This window comes from Mustela putorius, unplaced genomic scaffold (genome assembly GCF_011764305.1).
Source record: "Mustela putorius furo isolate JIRA1106 unplaced genomic scaffold, ASM1176430v1.1 tig00537227_pilon_pilon_pilon, whole genome shotgun sequence".
NCBI classification, from domain to species: Eukaryota; Metazoa; Chordata; class Mammalia; order Carnivora; family Mustelidae; genus Mustela; species Mustela putorius.
The window spans coordinates 27,024,063-27,047,010 of NW_025422368.1; the positions used below are offsets into that span (position 1 = coordinate 27,024,063).

Below are 22,948 nucleotides of genomic sequence, written 5' to 3' on the forward strand. Positions count from 1 at the left end.
CTTCAATAATTAAGCCTGAAGAGTTATTTCAGGGTGGCTGGGTAGCTCAGTGGGTTAAAGCCTCTGCCTTCAGCTCGGGTCCTGATCCCAGGGTCCTGGGATCGAGCCCCACATCGAGCTCTCTGCTCAGCAGAAAGCCTGCTTCCTCCCCTCTCTCTGCCTGCCTCTCTGCCTACTTGTGATCTCTATCAAATAAATAAATAAAATCTTTGGGGGAAAAAAAAACACAATTATTTCAATTTAAGAATTATTAAAACAAGAAAACAAAATATTCTTAGTTGATTATTTTTGTTAAATGAAGCACTTGGGAATTTTTTTTTTAGAGGAAAATACTCTACACAGTAGGAAGAAGTGTATGTAGTAAGGCCTGTGAAATGAGATACAGATTTTTCTCCAAATAACAAGCCCAAATGATAAATGAAAAGAAATGTCCTGAGGGGTGTCTGGGTGGCTGTCAGTTAGGCTCTGCCTTCACCTCCCAGGGTCCTGGGATTGAGCCCAGCATTGGGCTCTCTGCTCTGCTCAGCTCAGAGGAGAGCCTTTTTCTCCCTCTCTTACTCCCCATGCTTGTGCTCTCTTGCTCTGTCAAATAAATAAAACCGTCAAAAGAAAGAGAAAGGGGCGCCTGGGTGGTTCAGCAGGTTGGAGCCTCTGCCTTTGGCTCAGGTCATGATCTCAGGGTCCTGGGATCGAGCCCCTCATCGGGCTCTCTGCACAGCGGGGAGCCTGCTCCCTCCTCTCTCTCTGTCTGCCTCTCTGCCTACTTGTGATCTGTAAATAAATAAAAATCTTTCTTAAAAAAAAAAAAAGGAAAGACAGAGAGAGAGAGAAGAAAAGAAAGAATAAATGAATAAATAAAATGTCCTAAAGAAAATTATGGTATATTCCTCGGTTCTGAGACAAAAATGTTACGTGACTCTTTCCAGTTCTCACAACTAACCTGTGGGGCTCTCCAAACTCCCCTAACATTCTCCATTACCATCAAGAAGGTCAAAAGTCCACACTTCCTCTTACAGTGGCCAGCTTCATCAATAGCTCTAGGAAACTTCAGCCTCCCTTCTCAGCAAGGACAAAGGAAGTACAGCAAGAAAGGCCAGTTCATTCCCTTAATACACAGACCAAATCCTATTACAACAGACAGATTCCTATCTCTCCACTCACAATCCCCTTCCCTCTCCACAAATAAACATGCCATCAAAACCATATAGCATTTGGATCATCTCCAAGATAGCAACTACCTTCACCAAGGCTGGATTTAACCAAGAAACACAGTTTGTGCCAGTTACTGCATGGGCAAGCTTTTAAGGAATGTTAGGGTTATAGCTAAATACTGAGGCCTTCCGTTTTATAAGCAGCTATTGTGAATCAAGTGTTCATCTTCAATATGATTTTTTTGTTGGTGGGGATCTCCACAAAACTTACCCAACAGTCCCCACAGACATCCCATTCTTCAGACTGAGTAATTTTTTTAGGAATTGGGGAAAATGAAATAGCCTGATATCTTCTGACTGACAATCCTTTACACAGCTCTGAGATCTTATGTTCATCCTGATAAAATTCTGCTTCAGTGTGTGAGAGGGGTGTCCCTGCTTTTCTGGGCAGCGCTAAATGCAGTAAGGTGCAAGGTACCCGCCTGCCGCAACACACAAGAGGTGTGAACCTTTTAATGGATTACTTAAACTTATTAAACCTTTTCTGAGCTTATTCCTGCACTTGGGAGGCACCTGGAATCTGCAGCAAATACACAGGGGTTTCATTTTGGGCTTTGTTTACAGCAACTCAGTTAAGCAGTGGTTGGTGTTTAACCATTTTGCGCTTTGGGGAGCCCAAAAATTAATGAAAGCATTTTCACAGAATCTAGAGACCCACTAATGTTTTAAAAAACAAAACAGGGCGACTGGGTGGCTCAGTGGGTTAAAGCCCCTGCCTTCAGCTCAGGTCATGATCCCAGGGTCATGGGATCGAGCCCCACATCGGGCTCTCTGCTCAGCAGGGAGCCTGCTTCCCTTCCTCTCTGCCTACTTGTGATCTCTGTCAAATAAATAAATAAAATATTTTAAAAATAATTAATTAATTAAAAAATTTTTTTAAAAAAACAAAACAAAAAAACAATCCTATAAAACCTACCCACTGTCTGGAGGAAGAGGACACAAAATGGCTCTAAAACCAACTTATTTTTTGTATTTATAGAGAAGGTGATAGGTAGGTGTAACACAACCAGATTTTAAACCTGGAATTTCTGTTATTTCAACAAACCTGGTGGTTCTTTAGAGTATTTATTTCCTAGAATATTCCTAGAAATTTCCTAGGATATTCTTTCCTAGTCCCACATTTGGGCAATCAATATTAAATGATTCCTCCAGAACAATTTATTTTATTTGTTCAAATGACACTGTAAGCTATTAAACTATTTGTGACTTTTGCATCTATTCTCACAGGAGTCACATCATTCCACACTGTTTTCACAGACAGAAGCTAATACCATCTGCTTCCTAATTGATGAATAATTACAGGAGAGAGTGGACACCATACAATCTTGCTCTTAAGTGTGTGGGGAAAGCAGAAGAAAATTAAGCTTTGAGATAAAGCCAAAAATCAGGAAAGATTTAAAATGCTTATTAAAAGCTGCCATTTGTCTTCTAAAATTAGAACAGTGGTGATGGTTGCAGAACTCTGTAAACATACTAAAAACCACTGACTTGTTCACTTTTAAAGAGTGAATTTTATGGTGTGTGAATTATATCTCAAAAAGCTTTTTTTAAAAATGAAAACAGACTGGGTTAGGAATTCTGTCTTTGTATATCTTTGTAACCTCAGCCATTAAATAATCCCCGTCACTTAATAGGTACTCAATAAATGTGATTAAACTTTTTTAACAAGTTGTAGTGTTTCTTTTTAAAGTTGTTGTTTATACAGCATCTCATGTTTTATAAGGCACTTTCATAAACATTATTTCTTTGGCTGCTGTCAGCCAAACAGCCACAAATTTTTACTGTTCTGTCCAACTTAATTCAATCTCCCAAAGTTAAAAAGATTAAAGTTATCAGTTAAGTCAGCAAAAACCGTAAGAGAAATAAGTGTAACTATGTAGGCAAAATATCATGGGCAACAAAAAGTGAATTTTTAAAAATGCAACAATTAATTCTAAACATCTGATTAATTTCTGGGGTTTTTTTTCCACTTTAAAGCTGCACAATTCATATAAATCTAATGATCAAATTAATTAAAAGATGGGGAATGTAACCTTAGTGTTAACACAAGGAAAGGGCGGGGTCAATGCTGCATGTCAAGAATACAAAAGAACCAATTCTATTCTTTCTTTATTTATCAAGTAATCTCTGTGCCCTACATGGGGCCCAAAGTCAACCCAGAGAGCAGGAGTCCAATACTCAACTAACTGACTGAGTCAGCCTGGAGCCCCATCAAAAGGACCAATTATAATCTAATCTAACATGATTACAAAGCCAAAGAGCAGGGATGGTATCTATTTTGTACTTAATTCAACATGCAGAAGGTAAGTACACTGAGTACAACACAATATAAATGGGAAAGAAAAGGAAGCTTTACAACAACAGCTAATACTGAAGGGATGCTATTTAAGAAAAAGTTTTCTGATAAATAATTCAAGCCTTAAAGAGGGTCTTTTAACAATACTAAACTCATTTTAAACTTGACTTTAATCAGGAAACAGTATGAAGAATAGTGAAATGCAAATTTCAAAGCTTTTAGTATGCTTTTTAATATGGAATTGGAGACAGTGAGGTGAAGAACTTAATTCTACAGAGTATTCTTGTCTTTTATCTCTTGCAAGGGTATTAATTTAACATTTAGGAAAAGAGATTTATCTTCTTATGATAAATGCAACATCTAATAGGATCACTTTTTTTGGTACACTTTGAAGAACACCAACAGTTCCTCTAAATATAACTTCCCCAATTCCACTTTCTAAATTCCTTTTAGGAAGTAAAGGGTTTTTTTAATTTCCAAAAATACCTTTCAGAACTACAAAATGCCACTGGATGGACTGGATAGAAGAAAACTAAAAGAGAAGTATGTATGCCAAGGTGATAAGTCAGCTTTATAGTTAATGTTACAATTTGTCCATGCCACTTTGGGAGATGAAATTCTGATTACAATTACAATTGCAACATGTAATTATAATTACAAATGCAACCTCCCAAAAAAATATTCCTAACGTGTTTTTCATTTCCAAAAGACCAAAATTCTACAGCTTCTAATCACCACTTTTATTAAAAACCAATGGACACGGACCTAAAAAAAAAATACACAAGACACTAGAAGCATCCTATATGCCCATGGATTCTTAGATTGGTTAAATTATGATGTCTTCATACTACAGGATACAGTTCTAGCCCCTAAAAAGAATGCAGATTTGTGACATGTACAGCGTGGAACTATCCAGGATACCTTGTTCTGTAAAATAAACAAACTGAGTAACAGTTACACAGTACAATCCCATTGTGTGTTTTTGAAATGGGACCTTAACTGGCTTTTTAAAATCGTTTTCTAAAAACTAAAAACTAGTGCCTCTGAGGGGAGCAGGGATGAAGGAAGCTTACTTTCACTTTCCTCTTTCCAGCACCACGCCCCCAAAACCTCAGTTCTCATCATACACCTTGACTTAACTAAAGAGGGATCTGAGAGAGCCCAGAGAGCTTAAACAAACTTCCTCAAAGACACAAGATGGAGAGATACACATTAGGAAATACACTCCACAGAAAAGAGAGTACAGAACAGACATGGAGCAGGATGGGAAGGAAGCTGCAGAGAAGAGACAAGCAAAAGATTTGTAAAGTGGGAAGGAAGCAGTGTTGAATAAAGACAAAGGGAACCCAGCAACCAAAGACAACTTTGAAGTGAAGGAGATGGCACTTCTTTAGAGTTGAACTTTAAAATGACAGGATGATGGGAAAGGAAGAGATATAAACACTGAAAAAATACCCGTGACCAAAAGTTATGAGCAACCTTTAGTTGCTGTAATTAATTGTTAATGTCACCCTCGACACCATTTTTAGTCAGTGGTATGCTATCTTTAATCACCTAAGTACAGGATCCAGTAAACACTAACAGCGTAACTGGAGCAACACTTCAGAGTCAAACAGGACTAAGAGTGTTTTGTGTTCTCATGCTGCCAGGCCACTTGGTTGCAATGTTCCCCCACAATGAGACCTGTTTCATCAGCCTTGATTAAGGAAAGCCATGGAGCCATTGAACATTATTCCCTCTTATCCCCTTGTTACCAATCCATATCGCAACAACACCAAAAATTTTGAATTTACTTTACCTGTTCACTTTTAAGGGACGAATTTTAACTTGGCTGAAAAAAAACTGAGGAAGGGTTATGGACCCCACTTCTTTGCCAATGGCTTCTTCACACATGTACCCAGTCTCTGAATTATGTGGTAAAGTATTTATTATGGTTGCCTGTGAAATTCACACTTAGCAGAAGAACCTAGAACTCATCATACAGGAAAGAGGTCAAACTCAGAAATAAAATCTTCAACTGAAATAGCCTAAGTTAAAAATAAAAATCAAAAATCCAGGTCTCTGAGTTTTAGACAGTATTAAAAAAAAAAAATACTAGGTCCTCCCATTTTTAACAGTGTGAAAAAACACTGGGTATCCCAATTCTAGATTAGGACTGACTCCAGTGGATGAGAAAATTATAAAGGTTAGGGAGATAGGATTTATCTGCTTCTAAGGGGTGATTATCATCATTTAAGAAATGTAACTACCGTTGAGTCTGCTTAAAAAAAAAAAAAGGCACTGTAATAGTCAAGTTGGAGTCTATTTCTGCTTTTCTCTTTACAACTGAATGGGAAGTCACTTCTAACTTCATTTGCCCTCAGCAATATTAGACTGAAATCTTTTTTCTACTTTCCAGGGATGCTGGGGAAGCAAGAGTATGAAAATACCAGTGTCTGTATACCATTTATTTCCTTAAATTTATAAGACTTGCATATTAGGGGCGCCTGGGTGGCTCAGTGGGTTAAAGCCTCTGCCTTCAGCTCAGGTCATGATCTCAGGGTCCTGGGATGGAGCCCCACATCGGGCTCTCTGCTCAGCAGGGAGCCTGCTTCCTCCTCCTTCTCTCTCTCTCTCTGCCTGCTTGTGATCTGTCAAATAAATAAAATCTTAAAAAAAAAAAAAAGACTTGCATATTATAGAAATATAAACTCTATTTATCCCAGGACATATACAACAGATTAAACTGAGGACAGAACCCTGATTTCTGACGGTTTTAAGGCCAGGTGTGTGGGAAAAGAGGAATCTGGTCATTTCAGGGAGATTTTAAGTCATGAAACTAAACCATATTCTTTTCTGTGAAGCTGTTGTGTTTCCAAACTTATGAAAAATGTTAAGAAATGGGATATGGTAACATATGTCTGGTCTGACCCAAACCTGGGAAAATTTTTTGAGCTCTCTGATCCTTCCATTTCTGAATGGTACCTATAAAGCATCAACCAAGGGCTGGAAAGCCCTAACCTTTAAATACTCTACACTAATTCTATAATCTCTTCCAAACATGTTCTTCTGGTATTCACCTACCTTAGTTATCACCTATATAGTCACATAAAAAGTCTGGAAGTCAACCGGGCTCTCCCTTCTCAGGCTCTGCATGGACCCCAACATGTTTCTACTATTAAGTCCTTAAAGATTCTATTTCTTCCTTCACTTGTCTGGTTCATGTCCCTTCTGTCCTCACTGCCTATTTGTTCCTCATTATGGTGCTGGAGCCTTGTAAATAATTTCCTTAGAATCTTCAAACAGGTGGTCCCTTCCTAAAGCTCAAACATTAATCATCTCTTTCAAGGTATCAATATGCACTTCAGGATAATATCTAAACTCCCTGGCAAGAAATGCAAAGCTTTTCACGATCTGGTCCTGCTTACCAGCTGCTCCCAACTTGGAATCCTGATATTCCAGGAGTGTCAAACCAACTTTAATAACAGCTACATCTCTACCCAAGTTGTTCTCTCTGTCTTGGGATGGTTTTACCTCCACCCTCTAAACTCGGGGAATGATTTTTTTTTTTTTTTAAACAAAAGCTGTCTATACCTGTATTGTAATACCTAACACGGGATTTTTACACACTTGTTTGCTCTATACCTCCTCCTCTCAATAGTAAACTGTTGCAGAGCAGGAACTGTCAGTCTTATATTACAACCAGGTGCTACCTGTACATGATACACAGATACATGCAGAATTTGCTAACACCTAAAGAATGGGATAGGCAAAACAGATCTGAACAGTATACTTAGGCGCACAGAATGGGAAAGGGGTCCACAACAAAAAGGTGTATTGAAAAACTGATACTTTGAATGGAGTCATTTTTAACATTTAGTCTGTAGACTTTTGTAGAAAAAAAGGTTCAAAGATTTTCAGGGAATGTAAACCAAGTGAATCACTTTAATTAGAAAAGACTAATAGAAAATAATTCAATGCTTTCATAATAATCAGAAAAATATTTCTTGCATATTTGAAGCAGGCATGGGGGAGGAAGGAAAGGTTAGGAGAATAGTGTGGAACAAAATGAAATCTCAAAACGAGAGCTATTTAAACTCAGCATATATTAACATGAACCAAACTAAAATTACATTAAGACAAATCGAACTTATGTAATAGGTGGAAACAACTCAATATAAAGCTAGAAATGAATTATTTTAGTTCAGTTGCAACTCTCATACTTCTGGTGCAAAAAGAAAACCTTCCGTGAAAACAAACTGCCTTCTCTTAGACTAGATGCATTTCCAGATCATTTCCATAATACAGAAAACCTTAGTTACAGACTCAATTAAAAGAGAAACTGAAGAGCCAAAAGACAACAAAACGTTTTCAATCTGTAACCTCCCAGAGTCAAAACTAAGTGTGGAAAATCCAAGACTCTGTGGACAAGAGAAATCAGGAAGAAAGAGAATGGCGTTTTCTCGATTCCCACAAGTTTTTGCTGTAAAATGGTTCAATCAAAATTGGACAGGCAACCTGGTGTAGAAGACAGTGTCTTCCCAGAACCAGTTTCTGAAAGTAGGGGAGAGGGCCAAAGACACTCATACTTTCCACTCAACATTTACTGAATTATTTCCTCCAGCAATGTAACTGGCCCCAGGCCTCAGTTTTGTCTCCTGTAAAATGTCTACTTCCCAAATATGTGAGAACAGCCAGTATTTACCAAGCATATCACTAGCTTAATTATTTACAGTCTTGTGAAGTAGTAGGTATTATTATTACTGTTTTGCAGAGGAGAAAATTGGGACAACCAAGTGACTTATTTAACACGAGCACAGCTTTGAAACCTAGGCATTTTAACCTGAGACTTCCAAACAACAAACCTAATGCCTCAACAAATGGGTTCCCTTCTCTCTCGGCCAATTACATTCCCTTTAAGTGGAAAAAAAAAATGTTGCATTTTTAAAGCAACCTACTACGTGTTAGCATGTTAAATTAATTTGTCCTCATCACAGCATACAAAGTTGGTCTAGATTTCAAATAAGCTTAACTTGCCCCAGTGAAAAACTGATTTTACATAGAAAATCATTCTCAAATTGCTTTTCTGACATAAATCTGCAGGAGTCTGAGCCGCAAGAGCCAGATTTTTCCAGGCCCTGATTACAAGTGGGAAAATAAACTCACCATCCAGTTAAGAATACTGTGGGACAGCAGCTTTAAGGCCTGCTGCCCACCAAAGTTCCAGAATACACAACCTATTGAACTTTTCATTTCCAAACTCCTGAAAAAAGTTATGCAAAAAGGAAGGCGGTCTTTCCCATTCTCCATTCATTCACCTTGATAAATCAAATCTGCTGCACATATGATGTGATACTTAAAACAGAAACTATTAAGCTCTATTGTACTTGAAATCTCCAAGAACTCTGAAATTCTGGCTTCATCCCAGGTATAAAATACTAATGAAGATAAACAAATCAAAGAATCTTAGTGTACTTAAAAAACATCTTACACATTTTAATAATAGCCCAAAGAAGTAACTGCACAAAAGAAACTCATAAAGTTACTAAATACAAAGTTTTTCATATTCTTGACATGTTCCTTCTACCCACTTCAGAAATGTATTGTTACTTAATTGGCTGCCCTTAAGTATTTGTAGTTTGGTCAACCAAAACCTGGGAGAAACAGGTCTATTTAATATCAGAACAATGAAAAGAGCAATTTGTAGGTTTTTTGTTTGGGCGTGGCATCTAAGGATATTATTTTTTGGTAACAACCACTTTTAGATCCTAACCCTTAAACATTATCCAAATGTGGGAGAAATCAGGAAAGAAGCTGCAGATCCGGTGCTGCTTATCGGTTGTCTAGACTGCAGGCAAACCCCAAATACCAAAGAAGCATCCATGTGTCAAACCAGCATAATTTTTGAGCTATGCCTGGGGCCACATAACAAAAAAAAAAAAAAAAAAGTTGGCTCCAAAAGAAAATCTAAGAGGGGTAACCAAAAGGTCAAACCCAGTTCACGGGAACTAGGAAGCAGCTAGCAGGGATAGCTATAGCCTTTTACCCTGTCAACCCCCTTAGCAGCTTCCTCCCCAACCACCACATAAAATCTCCAAGAAAGGCCCAACTCACCAGGAGCTAGCTTCTTCAAGGTCATCCTAAGATAACGCAATGAACAATCACCAAACATTGAGCCACGCATACCTTTAGGGCTAAGAGAGACTTTCCCCCTTCCCCAAATCGTTATATAAATACTTTAGATGCCATCAGGCTTTTCTCCAATTCCATCAGAAACAAACTCCTAGACTTTAATTTAATTTAGATTGACCACCTAAATAAACGTGTTCGGTTTTGCGACCTACATTATTAAAAGGCTTTCCAAGTCTGGCAAACTCCAGCTCAAAAACAGGTGCTTTCAAGGTACTTTTAATGACAAGGTCAAATTCATATTTTTAATTACTAGAAGAATAAAGGGTTTTTTTTAACCTTCCTCAGGACTACGTGAGGCGTGGGAACTGGGGGAGTACTGCTTGGGTAAAACTCCCTCACACAGGGTCAGTATTGGCGTAATCAGTAGTTCCTAGTCTTCCCAGTGTCTGTAGTTAGCCAAGGTTAGACGAAGAAAATAAAAACAAAGAAACCTACTAGGTCTAGTTACCAGAACAAACTGCACCGCCCTGCCACCCCAAGAAACCAACCCCACCCGCAACCAAAACAAACCTCGCCCCTCCCGGAGCCCCCTCCCACACGTAAACACACAAAGAAAACAGCGGCACGCACAATTCAGCCACAGTCCTCACTTCCCTTTGTAAGACAACGGGGAGCCCCGAAACTTCCCCACGGTGGTTTTTTCGGGTGTCGTCGGGGCTGGGCGCCCTCAACATGCGGGCCACGACTCGACTGCGGGGGGGTTGGGGTGCTCGCCGCAACGTACCCGCTTCCCAGAAAGCAGCAAGATGCCTCCCCAGTCCTCCTGTGGCCCTCGGCACCCCTCCAAACGCGCTTCCCCCTCGGGCACGCGGTGACGGCCGAGAGAGAGGCACCGGGGCAGCAAATAGAAACGCTCCCCGGTGGGTTTGTTGGTAAATAGAACAACTTGGGTCGGGAAGAAAGTTCCTGCGGAAAGCTGCTCGCCGGGGCGAGGGCGGCAGGAGGTGACCCGCGTCCCTTGCCGCCTCCTCCCTCACCTGCGCCGGAACAACGGGCCCCCACGCACGCCCGCCCGCCCGGCGCCTCCCGCAGGCCGCGCCTCCCGCACGCCGCGCTGCCGGGGCTTGTTCCTCCTCATGGCTTTGCCCTGACGTAATTCAAACATGGCAACAGTTCGACTTCAAAGGCGAATCCACAGACCTCCCAGACACAGACTCCGGGCCACGGGTAACGGGCCAAGAACTCGGGGCCACGCTCTCCCGGCCCCTCGGCCGTCGCGGCACTCGGCGCCCGTGCTGAAGTGCCGGGGCCCCGAGACCGCCGCCTCTCTGCCCGCCCGGAGCGCGGAGCACGCCGCCTCCCCGCGCACCAGCATGGCACCTCACGCCAGCAGCGCCGCCAAAGTTTCCCAGCGAGGAGCTGAGGGACAAAAGCCCCTCTCGAAACTCGCCCAAAGTTCGGGGGGCCGGGCCCGCACGGCCCTTCGCCGGGCGGCCGCCCCAGCGCCGGCGGGGCCCGCACGGGCACATGCAGCTCTTTGTTTTCTGTCCAGCCGGGCGCTGCCTACGTGCAGCATCAGAGATGTCGGATTGTTTCTCAGAGACGAGACACTTGACGATCACCCCGAGTTAGGGTCCGGACCCCGCGCCCCGAGAGCTCGGAGCCTGTACCCCCCGTCCTCCCCTCAGCAGCAAGCCCATTTAATCAAAGTTTTTCAGTGCCCTTGATGAGAAACGCCCGATTACCCGCCCCGCACCAGCGGAGACTTGGCGACTTTCACTCTGCTTTTTAAACTGGCAAGACGCCATCATCAGCAAATCACATTGTCCTGCCGGCCGGCCGGCCCCAACAGCACCCGCATCTCACTGCCGGCCCGGAGCCGGACACTCACACCGACCTCCGGCGAAAATCGGGGTCGCAGCCCCAAGCACGTGGTCTGTCATGTTCAGCACAAAAAGCAGTGCCCTCCGGAGTTCCCTCACTCCTTCGGCGCACACAACGCCGCTGCCTCCATCCCCAAGTCAACTTGGCTCTGACTAGCCATCTTAAGCCGCACTCGGCTGCCCCAGAAAGCCCTCGCCGTGGCGCCCACATCTACGCTACAGGTGAATAAATTGCGAGCAAAACTTGAGGCTCCACAGACACATGGCCCCCCGCGCTGCCTGGGCGCGGTCGGGGGGAAGAGGCGTTGGGGAGCCGGGCTGCTTCAAGCGGCCGCGTGTTGCTCTCATTGTCGCATCCGCATCCCTCCAGAGTTCGGCAAACAACGCCACGCCGCGTGCACTCCGGCCACCGGGCGCTGACCCAAAAGGCCGATTTAAACCCCCTCACGCCCGCCAGCTCGCAAGCAGACGGCAACTTAAGTTTCCGAGCGAATGGCGTTTATTGTCCACCCTTCTCAAACACTCGCCGGGGGCTGCAACGAAACTAAACCACGAGGTTCAACCGCGGCGCCCGACCACTCCCGGGGCGCGCGCCCACGCGGATGCACCAGCCCGGGGCCCCTCCGCAGTTGCCAGCAAGTCGTTTTTCTCTCGGGCCTTCCAGCCACCAGCTCCTTTCCGCCACACAACACTACGGCTGAGAAAAGTCATTGTCACCTTCAACGTGGATCCCTCAACTCCGGCGACTCCTCAGTCGTCTGCAGCCTCCACTCACTTCCCCCAACCCCAAGACTTTCGGTTTGCCTCCAGTACCCTCCCCAATTAAAAAAGACACACTAAACATGTGTATACAAAAGAGCCCGGGGCTTGAAGATTACGAGAACACTGCTCCCAGCAATGCCATCTCCAAGACAAAACTTCCTGTGCGTGCTTCAGTGTGTGCGTATTTGTGTGGATGGACCGGGGGAGGTGGGGGAGGTGAAAAGAGGAAAAAAAAAAACCCCACTCTGAAATCAAAGCCTCGTGAGAGAGTTTTGCACCAGAGTAATGGTCAGAGTCACTCACCTTCCAAAGGCAGCCGTTCCACGCGCAATAACGTTCCCGAGGTGCGGAGTGCACGCCAAGGCAACCCCCCCTTCCGATCGCTCCCTCCTCCTCAACTGCCTTGTCTAGAAAGATTGTCTCCTGCAGTTCTGCAGTTGCTACCGCTGGCCGGGAAGGTGTAGATTCCGCTTTCCCTCTGCGCACGCGCGTCTCCCGGTACAAAATTCTCCTGAATCGAACTTATTTGCATACGGGCGCGCGCGCGTCGAGGGCTGGGAGGGGAGAAGGCCTGGCGGCCGCGCGCGCTCCCGAGGCCTCTATTGTCCTTTTAAGGGGAGAAGCTCCGCGGCGCGGGAAACGAGGCGGCCAGAGGGAAACGGGGGCGGGGACTGCTTACTACGGCTGACGTCACGTAAACAAACGCCCCCTGGCTGGAGGCTGCAGCGGAGAGGGAGTGGCTGGGTGGGAAAGGCGGAAAGGTTAGCGAGGGAGGGCGGACGTTCGACTGCGTGACGTGCTTTCCACCTTGAAGTTCTTGGGGCGCACCTTCTCTCGTGGAAAGATAGTTTTGGAAGATGTTTTTGCAAAATTGTCACACCTGTGCCCACGTTCAGACCGGACGCGACAGGAGGGGTGGTCTTCCAGACAACCAGACTGGACTTATCCCTCCTATATTTCCTAAACTTTGTTTGGAGTTGGGTTTTTGAAGGTTTTTTGTTTTGTTTTGTTTTTTTTAGTCCTCTGGAACCAGGAGAGATTCGTTTTCGTTTTTCGTGCAGTTTTAATGAGTCGTTTAATAAAGTCCCATTTTGACACTCTATCCATTCATTAACTCCCGCCCGCCTTCCTCAAGCAGTAACCCAACCAATAACTATCCAATTTTTCCCCCACTTCGACCTTAAGATTTCAACCCTGTCTGATTGAATAGTTAACTTCCGTGGGAACAGTGTAGCTTTCCTAAACGACTAGTCGGTGGAAGTCAGTAATCTAGAAACATGCATACCTCCTCCAGCTGCTTGTAAATGGTGTTCGACTCACCCAGAACTAATACCACTAACTGGTGGTCCTGGTAATGGAAAAAGTAGCCATCAAGTGCAGACTTTCCCTAATGTATAATAAACCAACAATTTAAAAGCTTCCTGTCCCAGGAGGAAAGAAAGAAAAAAAACAACTGAAAAATTGCAGTAACTCTTCTCATGTTAAGTAAAAAATGAAAAAAGAAGAACTGTGATACACCTTTGTTTGCAGAACACACCTAACACCAGCAGATTGAGCCCCTGATGAAATGATAGAGGGAGGGTGGGGAGAGAGGAAGGATGTTTTTCCCAGAAACTTGATATTGTTCCCAAGCTACAAAAGTGTGGACATCAACCATAAAACTTAATCATCTGCTGACAAGTTTCACTGCTTTCACTGTAATGTCAACAATATGGAATTAAATAGATACTTCTGAAACACTAATTTAATTCAACAAACAATTCATAGTACAGTCAAGACAAACCCACTTCCAACCTCTTTCAAGTAATGTTTCTTTTTTTCTTTGGATCCTATAACATACTGTTTCCCTAACTGTATATGAAAACCACATATTAAATACCCGCAAAAAAAGAGAAAAAAAAAGACACCTCTCACTAAAATGTGAACTCCCTCAGGGCAAGAATTTTATATTGTATTCATTTTTGTACTTCAGTGCCTAAAATAGTACATAGCAGAAAAATTGAAAAATTGCTTGTAAAATAATAAATTGATGGACATTTTCAAAGTTATTTATAAGACTTACCTCAAGTCAGCAGCTTTACTTTAGTGTAGAATTTTTGTATGTAACCTAAAATGATTTTGGAAGTTATAGTGATCACCTCAATTAATATGATGCCTATGATGCTCAAACAGTTCTTAGCATAATAAAGTGGATGGAGTAGGCTTCCTAGCTGTTTCTGGACTTTCATTGGTAACAAACACCTACCTTCTTTTTGGTTTTTGGGGTTTTTTTTTAAGATTTTATTTATTTATTTGACAGACAGAAATCACAAGTAGGCAGAGAGGCAGGCAGAGAGAGAGGAGGAAGCAGGCTCCCTGCTAAGCAGAGAGCCCGATGTGGGGCTAGATCCCAGGACCCTGGGATCATGACCTGAGTGGAAAGCAGAGGCTTTAACCCACTGAGCCACCCAGGCGCCCCTACCTTCTTTTTGAAGAAAATTTTTATAAGTTGTCCTGGATTGTCTCATGTACTTATTTGGTTTATGACAGATCTTCCAAAAATAATTTCAAATTGACATATACTTTTACAAATATGAAAGTTGCAAGTGTGATAATATTTTTCAAACTTCAATTATTGCTTACAGGATCTATCTATCTACATATTATATATTATATAAAAATAAAAATGTGCCTTGAATGCCTTTTCTCTAGAAAGTTTATATAAAGAATATATATATAATGTAATCCAAGGATGGAATAGGTTCAACGAACAAGCTATGTAGAAATTACATATAGTATTTAGGATATACTGTTCAGATAAAAAAGTACCTGTAAGCTTCAGAGCTAGAGTTACCTAATATTGCATGGCAAGACTTCCTGTGCTCTCAAAGTAGAAGTCAAGAAGTAATCTGGGTAATTTTTGTAGGAAAGGTAGCAACAAAATCCTTAAAGAGGAATTTGAGTTTCTTAGAGTCATTAAAAAAAAAAAAAACCAGCAAAAAACAACAACAAAAAAAAAAACCCTCCTAGTTTTGAACAACTAGATGCATGCCAAAGGTTCTTTTGTTTATTCTGTTTCTTTAACATGTTGTATGGCCGTCTCTATTCAGGTGCTATAGCTCATTTACGGGCTACTTTAAAATACTATTACCTAAATATCCCAAGTGAATTTTTCATGGAAGGAAGGAAGGGAAGGAGGGAGGGAAGGAGAAGGGAGGAGGGGAGAGAGAGAGGAAGGAAGGAAGGAAGGAAGGAAGGAAGGAAGGAGGAAGGAAGAGAAAGAGAGAGGGAGAGAGAAAGGGAGAGAGAGAAAAGGAAAGGGAAAGAGAAAGAAAGAAAGGGAAAGAAAGAAGTAATTTATAATACATAAATTTGGATAATAGGAGATTGAATTACACAATGTTTAAACTATTTGAGTATTTTGGGGCACCTGGGTGGCTCAGTCATTAGGCATCTGCCTTAGGCTCCAGTCATGATCCTAGGGTCCTGGGATGGAGCCCCACGTCTGGCTCCCTGCTTGGTGGGAAGCCTTCTTCTCCCTCTCCCACTCTCCCTGCTTGTGCTCCCTCTCTGTGTCTCTCTCTGTCAAATAAATAAATAAAATCTTAAAAAAAAAAAAACTATTTGAGTATTTTTAATGACTATAATACTATGTTGAACTCATACTGAGTTCTCAAAAATATTGAAGTTAAAGATAAAGTGTAAAAATACAGCAAAAAATAAAAAATACAGAAATTGAAATTGAAAATAAATTACAAGATATTCTGGTTAAGCCAACTACCTTCTTATAATTTGTTTTCCCCACTGTAGAATTATCCCTAGTGCTTAAACATTTTTATTCATTTAGCAAACGTTTAATGGTCATAACTATGTGTCAGATAGTAAAACTATTTCAGAAGTAGAGGAGCTCAAGCCCTCCTTACATCTTCTAACTTATTTCTATATAATTCTATTTTATTTGTTAACTTTTTCTTCTGTAGCATTCATTGCCTTCTTTTAAGACTGAACGATTAAACTACTTTACAATTTCTTATAACATTCTTGGCATGGATGGTAAATTATATATAGAGGACTGAAAAGGACAATTCTTGCCTGGTAATGAAGGATATTATATTATTAGCAATTTAGTAATGTTTGTAATATCAACTCAAACTAATGATCATTTTTTATTTATTTTATTATTGGGGTTTTTTTTTTACAATTTATTTATTTATTTATTTGACAGACATCACAAGTAGGCAGAGAGGCAGGCAGAGAAGAGAGAGGAGGAAGCAGGCTCCCTGCTGAGCAGAGAACCTGATGCGGGGCTGGATCCCAGGACCCTGGGCTCTATCCCAGGACCCTGGGATCATGACCTGAGCCGAAGGCAGAGGCTTTAACCCACTGAGCCACCCAGGCGCCGCTATTTTTGTTATTTCTTAAAATCTTATTTATTTATTCGAGAGAGAGATAGAGCCAGAGAGCCCAAGTGGAAAGAATGGCAGAGGGAGAAGGAGAAGCAGCCTCTTTATTAAGCAGGGAGCCCAACACAGGGCTCAATCCTAGGACCCTGGGATCATGACCTGAGTCCAAGGCAGACGCTTAACCATCTGAGCCACCCAGGCGCCCCAGTGATCATTTTTTAAATGAAGGCTAATACTCTCATCAGACGCTGGTACCAACCACATCAAAACAATTTGTTGAGCCCAGGAAAGGGCTGATTATTATTATTAAACATTTGGTTTAGTTCCTAGCAGGTAATAGCCATAGAACTAAAATTTTTTCTCACACCAAAACAAGCATGGTATTTTGTTACTTATTTGTTCAAATCCTTTTGAAGTTCAAATAGCAAGTGGTCAGAGCAAGCCAGAAAATTTTAAGATATAATGAATAGAATTGGCTTTGTAATCTAAGCAATCCTCCAACAACGGTTAGACAGCTACCAGAAAAAGATAGCTATTACTTAAAGTTAGCTTTTTAAATTTTTTGAACTTAAATATTTGAAGAATTGTCACAAATTTATTCTTAGAGGAACCTCTAAATTTATAGAAATTTTAAGTCTTATACTATCTTGTGACATTTGAATAGCATAATTTAAAAAATAAAATTACTGGTTACAAAAGTAATTTTATTTTAAGAAGGACATTGACAGGGGTGCCTGGGTGGCTCAGTCAGTAAGCATCTGCCTTTGGCTCAGGTCATGATCCCAGGATGCTGGGATCAAGTGGGGGGCTCCCTGCTCAGTGGGGAGCCTGTTTCTCCCTCTCCAGCTCCCCCCGCTTGTGTTCTCTCTTTCTGTCAAATACATAAATAAAATATTTTTTTAAAAATAACATTGGCAAACTAGAGTCAGTTCACAAGAGAATGAATCAGGATGATGAAAGAGCTGAAAACCACATCATAAAGGCAGTAATTGAAGGAGGGACTGTGTTTTGATTGTGCAAGAGAATAATCTGACAATCTGAGGGACCATCATTAGTAGAACCAATAGGCTTATTCTTTTATGCCCAGGAACCAAATTGTTTTGAAAATCGTAAGAATGTAGACTTCTATGAAACATCAGAAAAATCTCCACACATACAAATAGTCCAAAGATTGTTCAAAATACTTCATAGGCTAACTCCCCAGCACTAATGACAGTATTCACAGAAGTAAAAGCAAAAATTTTATTTCAGTGAATTACATACATTATTTACAAAATAAAGCCTGCTATCTCTAAACTCCTATAGAAGTCTATGGATCTATGATTCCATGGGATAAACGAGTGGTACCATCAATAAGTGCCTAAAGTTCAAGAGAGGGATTTATCACTGTGGCTGAAGAGGTTAGGAATGTCTTTTTAGAGAGGATGGGATTTGAGCTTGAACTTCATTCATTCATTCACTAATTCATTAAATAAATACTTCCTGAGTTTCTACTAATTGCCAGTCTCTGACAATAAAATGATATGAAATACAGAAACAGTCTCTTATGGACTGTGGGACGCAGGCATTCCAAATCACCATGCAAATATAATTATGAACTGTGAGAATAGAAGGGGAAAAAAGTACTGTGAGCCTAATTATGGATAGCAAGGGAATCTGATCTAAATTGGAAGTAAGAAAAATCATCTTAGAGAAAGTAAAGTTGAATTATTAGCAGGAGCAGATGGAGAATTTGAAGTGGCAACATCAAGAACAAATTCTTAGCCATGGTACTTGGGGTGGTGGGAAAGATATGACTAGAAGAAGACTCATGTCTGTGATTGATAAAAGTCATATATGAATCCTGTTTCAGGGAAAAATTGGTGTCAGGTGTTGCAGACCCAGAGAAATCAGGATTTAAGCCCTCTGCATTTGGAAGTATGTACATTGAGTCAGAAGTAGATACGTGCAAAAGTATTCTAGAATCAAACCCTGTATGATTGGATTACAGTTGGTTTAATCACTGTATTTTTCTTCTATGAAAATTTATTTTTCTAAATGTCAATAAGATATTGATCCCCCCCCATAGAGTCCATTTCCTGGAAGAATCCTTGTTCTAATTATTCAAATCATTCCTGAAGGTTAGCATTCCACACCATCAACAGATAAACAAGTGAACAAGCAGACGCATGATGCAGAAAGTCAAAGAAACATGCTGGATTGCCATTTCTAAGAGCCTTGGGAATAAAATATCCAGGAATATAGAAGAATTTAATATTTTGTTTCTAGTTATTTTAAAAAATGTATAAATCTATATTTTAAGAATTTGAATGCTTATACATTAATTAAAAAAATAGAATGCAATCTCATAGCTTAGATGGTACAAACATTAATAGTTTATCTAGAGGTTCCTGGCTGGCTCAGCGGTGAGAGCATATCACTCTTGATCTCAGGGTTGTGAGTTCAAGCCCCATGTTGGGTATAGAGATTACTAAAAAAAAAACAAACTTAAAAAATAGTTTATCTAGATATATTGTTAATTTAGTAGTGCTGTAGTGTTCCAGAAATGGAAATACAAAGCAGATGAAATAAGTAATTAATGTACCACACTGCACTTATGGCAGTGATTAGAGAAGATGGCATCATCAGAGAGTAAAACATACTGCATACTATCTTCTTAGCAGGCAAAATTTAGTATATGAACATAATTTAAATTTTTTTAAGGAATAAAATTGGGAAACATCCTTGGGTGTGTTAAAAATAGGGAAGGGTACTGGTACTCAGTTTGTTGAAAACTTAAGTGCTAATATAATGTCAATAATGTAATTTACACTTAAACTAATAATTTACAAAAATAAGATTTTATGGAGGAGAATAGAGAATTCTAAGATATTTAAAGCCATTTGGACACCTGGGTGGCTCAGTCAGTGAAGCTTTGGCCTTCGCTCATGTCATGATCCTGGAGTCCTGGTGTCCAGTCCCCAGATCAGGCTCCTTGCTCAGCAGGGAGAATGCTTCTCCCTCAGCTTGTAGCTCACCCTGCCTGTGCTCTCTCACTCTCTCTCTGACTAAAAAAAAAAAAAAAAAAAAAACCCACACACTTTAAAAAATAAAAAATAAAGTAATTGCTGGGGGGACCTGGGTGGCTCAGTTGGTTAAGTGGGCAGCTGTTTATTTCAGCCCAGTTCTTGATCTCAGGGTTGTGAGTTCAAGCACATGCTGGGCTCCATGTGGAGCCCACTTTAAAAAAAATTTTTTTCTGAAAAAATTCATTTTTAAAAATTTTACCTTCTCTCATTCCTTCTTTCTTTTCTTTCCTTCCTCTTTTTTTTTTTTTTTTTTTTTTAAGATTTTGTTCATTTGTCAGAGACACAGCAAGAGAGGGAATACAAGCAGGGACAGTACGAGAGGGAGCAGGCTTCCCACGGAGCAGGGAGCCCAGGGGTCCATTGATACAAATTTTTAATCCCATCTTTTATTTGCAATATTCTTTTTTTTTTTTTTTTAGATTTTATTTATTTGACAGAGACATGGTGAGAGAGGGAACACAAGCAAGGGAAGTGGTAGAGGGAGAAGCAGGCTTCCTGCAGAGCAGGGAGCCCCTTGCAGGGCTCCATCCCAGGACCCTGGGATCATGACCTGAGCTGAAGGCAGACACTTAATGACTAAGCCACCCAAGTGCCCCCTCTCATTTCTTCAAATCAGAACATTGGCCAGTTATGCTAGAATGAGTTTCAGGTATTAATTAATTAATTTTTATTCAAATTCTTGATTTGGAAAACTGAACATAAACAAAACATTCTTATGAACTTTTTTCTTTTTTAAGTTTTTATTTAAATTCCAGTTAGCTAACAGTGTTATATTAGCTAATAGTGTTATATTAGTTTCAGTAGTAGAATTTTGTGATTTATCATTTACATGCCACACCCAGTGCTCATCACAAGTATCCAGTGGGGCCCCTGGGTGGCTCAGTCCTTAAGCATCTGCCTTAGCTCAGGTCATGATCCCAGGGTCCTGGAATTGAGCTCTGCATCGGACTCCCTGCTCCACACTGGGAAGCCTGCTTCTCCCTCTTCCGCAACCCCTCCTCCTGTGTTCCCTCCCTAGCTAGGTCTCTCTCTGTCGAGTAAATAAAATCTTAAAAATAAAAGTATTCCTATTAACTTCTACACTGATATAATGTCAAAAGAGAAAATTTATAAACATTTTTCTCTTTTGGGCATGTCATAAATATTACTTTAAAAGGATATTGCAGGGACGTCTGGGTGGCTCAGTTGGTTAAGCAGCTGCCTTCTGCTCAGGTCATGATCCCAGCATCCTGGGATCGAGTCCCACATCGGGCTCCTTGCTCGGCAGGGAGCCTGCTTCTCCCTCTGCCTCTGCCTGCCATTCTGTCTGCCTGTGCTCGCCCTCTCTCCCTCTCTCTCTGACGAAAAAAAAAAAAAAAAAAAAAGAATATTGCAGGTGGCTCAGACAGTTGGGCATCTGCCTTCGGCTTGGGTCATGATCTCGGGGTCCTGGAATCAAGCTCCACATCGGGCTCCTTGCTCTGTGGGGAGTCTGCTTCTCCTTCTCCCCTGCACCCAGCTCATTCTCTCTGTCTCTCTCTCAAGCTAATAAATAGAATCTTTAAAAAGGAGGAGGGCACCTGGGTGGCTTAGTCGTTAAGTGTCTGCCTTCAGCTCAGGTCATGATCCCAGGGTCCTGGGATTGAACCCTGCATCAGGCTCCCTGCTCTGCAGGAAGCCTGCTTCTCCCTCTCCTACTTACGCTGCTTGTGTTCCCTCTCTTACTGTGTCCCTATCAATTAAATAAAATCTAAAAAAAAAAAAGAAAGAAAAAGAAAAGAAGAAAAGAAAGAATATTGCAAATAAAAGATGGAATTAAAAATTTGTATCAATGGAACGCCTGGGTGGCTCAGTTGGTTAAGCATCTGCCTTAGGCTCAGGCCATGAACTCATGCTCTCTCTTACTATTTCCTTCTCTCTCTCAAATAAATAAATAATATCTTTTAAAAAGGAGGATTTTATTTATTTATTTGAGAGAGAGAAAGAGCAGGGCAGGGAGGAACAAAGGGAGAGGGAGAAGCCCCATATAGGTCTCCCTGCTCAGCGGGGAGCCTGCTTCTCCTTCTCCGTCTACCTCTCCCTCATTCTGGTGCATGCTCTCTCTCTCTCTCTCAGATAAATAAACTATTTTAAAAATAAATTTTATAATAAAAACTTTATTAATAATTTTAATGTAAATGGAATCTACCATTTTTTATCTAGATTTGACTGTAAACAAATTTGTTTGATAATATCCAGGGTTGATGACTGTGTAGGAAAAAATAATTTCATACTCTTTTATTGGGACTATAAAATATTCATTCCATTAAGACACCAGTTTAAAGAAAATAAATAAATAAATAAAATAAAAATAAGACACCAGTTTAAACATTATCTATTGAAACATAAAACCTTTTGTTTGGTTCCATTCCTAGGAACTTTCCCTAAGACATATTCACACAGGACACACAGGTTTGTGGAGAAAAAGAAACTTTTCAAAATAGTAGGTAAAGTATGATTTCATTTGAGGAGAAAAGAAAAATATATGGAGAAAGTGTACATATTTATGTATATATATACGTATATATATATATCTCACATGTTTTTGTGTGTGCATAAAAAGTGATTGCAAGGAGACTTACTACTATGTTAATCACAATTACCTCTGAGGATAGAAGTCAGAAAGCAAGTGGGAGTAGTGATTTTTATTTTAAATAATTTTTTTTTAACAGGTGTTTTTGTTTTTGTATTAAGATTTTATTTATTTATTTGACAGAGAGAGATCACAAGTAGGCAGAGAGGCAGGCAGAGAGAGGAGGAAGCATGCTCCCTGCTGAGCAGAGAGCCCGATGCGGGACTCGATCCCAGGACCCTGAGATCATGACCTGAGCCGAAGGCAGCAGCTCAACCCACTGAACCACCCAGGTGCCCCTTAAATAATTTTTATATAATTTTTCCTCTTTGAACTTTTATGAGCATCAATTAGTTTTATAATATAAAAGGTTAAAGTAGAAAAACATCTATTAAAACACATGGAAGGGGGCGCCTGGGTGGCTCAGTGGGTTAAGCCGCTGCCTTCGGCTCAGGTCATGATCTCAGGGTCCTGGGATCGAGTCCCGCATCGGGCTCTCTGCTTGGCGGAAAGCCTGCTTCTCTCTCTCTCTCTCTCTCTCTCTCTCTGCCAGCCTCTCTACCTACCTGTGATCTCTCTGTCAAATAAATAAATAAAATCTTAAAAAAATAAATAAAAAATAAAACACATGGAAAGAGGTGCCTG

General features: G+C 41.0%; 2 protein-coding genes and 1 pseudogene across 5 annotated transcripts in view; 2 read left to right on the forward strand and 1 right to left on the reverse strand.

The window, feature by feature from the left end:
* SINHCAF (SIN3-HDAC complex associated factor) overlaps positions 1-12,800 on the reverse strand; it is a 31,872-nt gene extending 19,072 nt beyond the window's left edge. Inside the window, exon 1 of one of the 4 annotated variants that reach the window (XM_045072987.1) lies at positions 12,567-12,800. The gene's annotated coding sequence lies outside the window, so the exon portion shown is untranslated. Of the gene's footprint in view, positions 1-10,248; positions 10,370-10,402; positions 10,650-12,218; positions 12,408-12,566 lie in introns of those variants that run through there. The other 3 variants (XM_045072988.1, XM_045072990.1, XM_045072989.1) reach the window with 3 other exon arrangements.
* LOC106006130 lies at positions 10,782-12,224 on the forward strand (annotated as a pseudogene).
* Positions 11,994-22,948, forward strand: part of LOC123390069 — a 51,227-nt gene continuing 40,272 nt past the window's right edge. The window contains exon 1 of the mRNA XM_045073461.1: positions 11,994-12,299. Within this exon, the coding sequence (XP_044929396.1) occupies positions 11,994-12,299 (306 nt within the window). The remainder of the gene's footprint in view (positions 12,300-22,948) is intronic.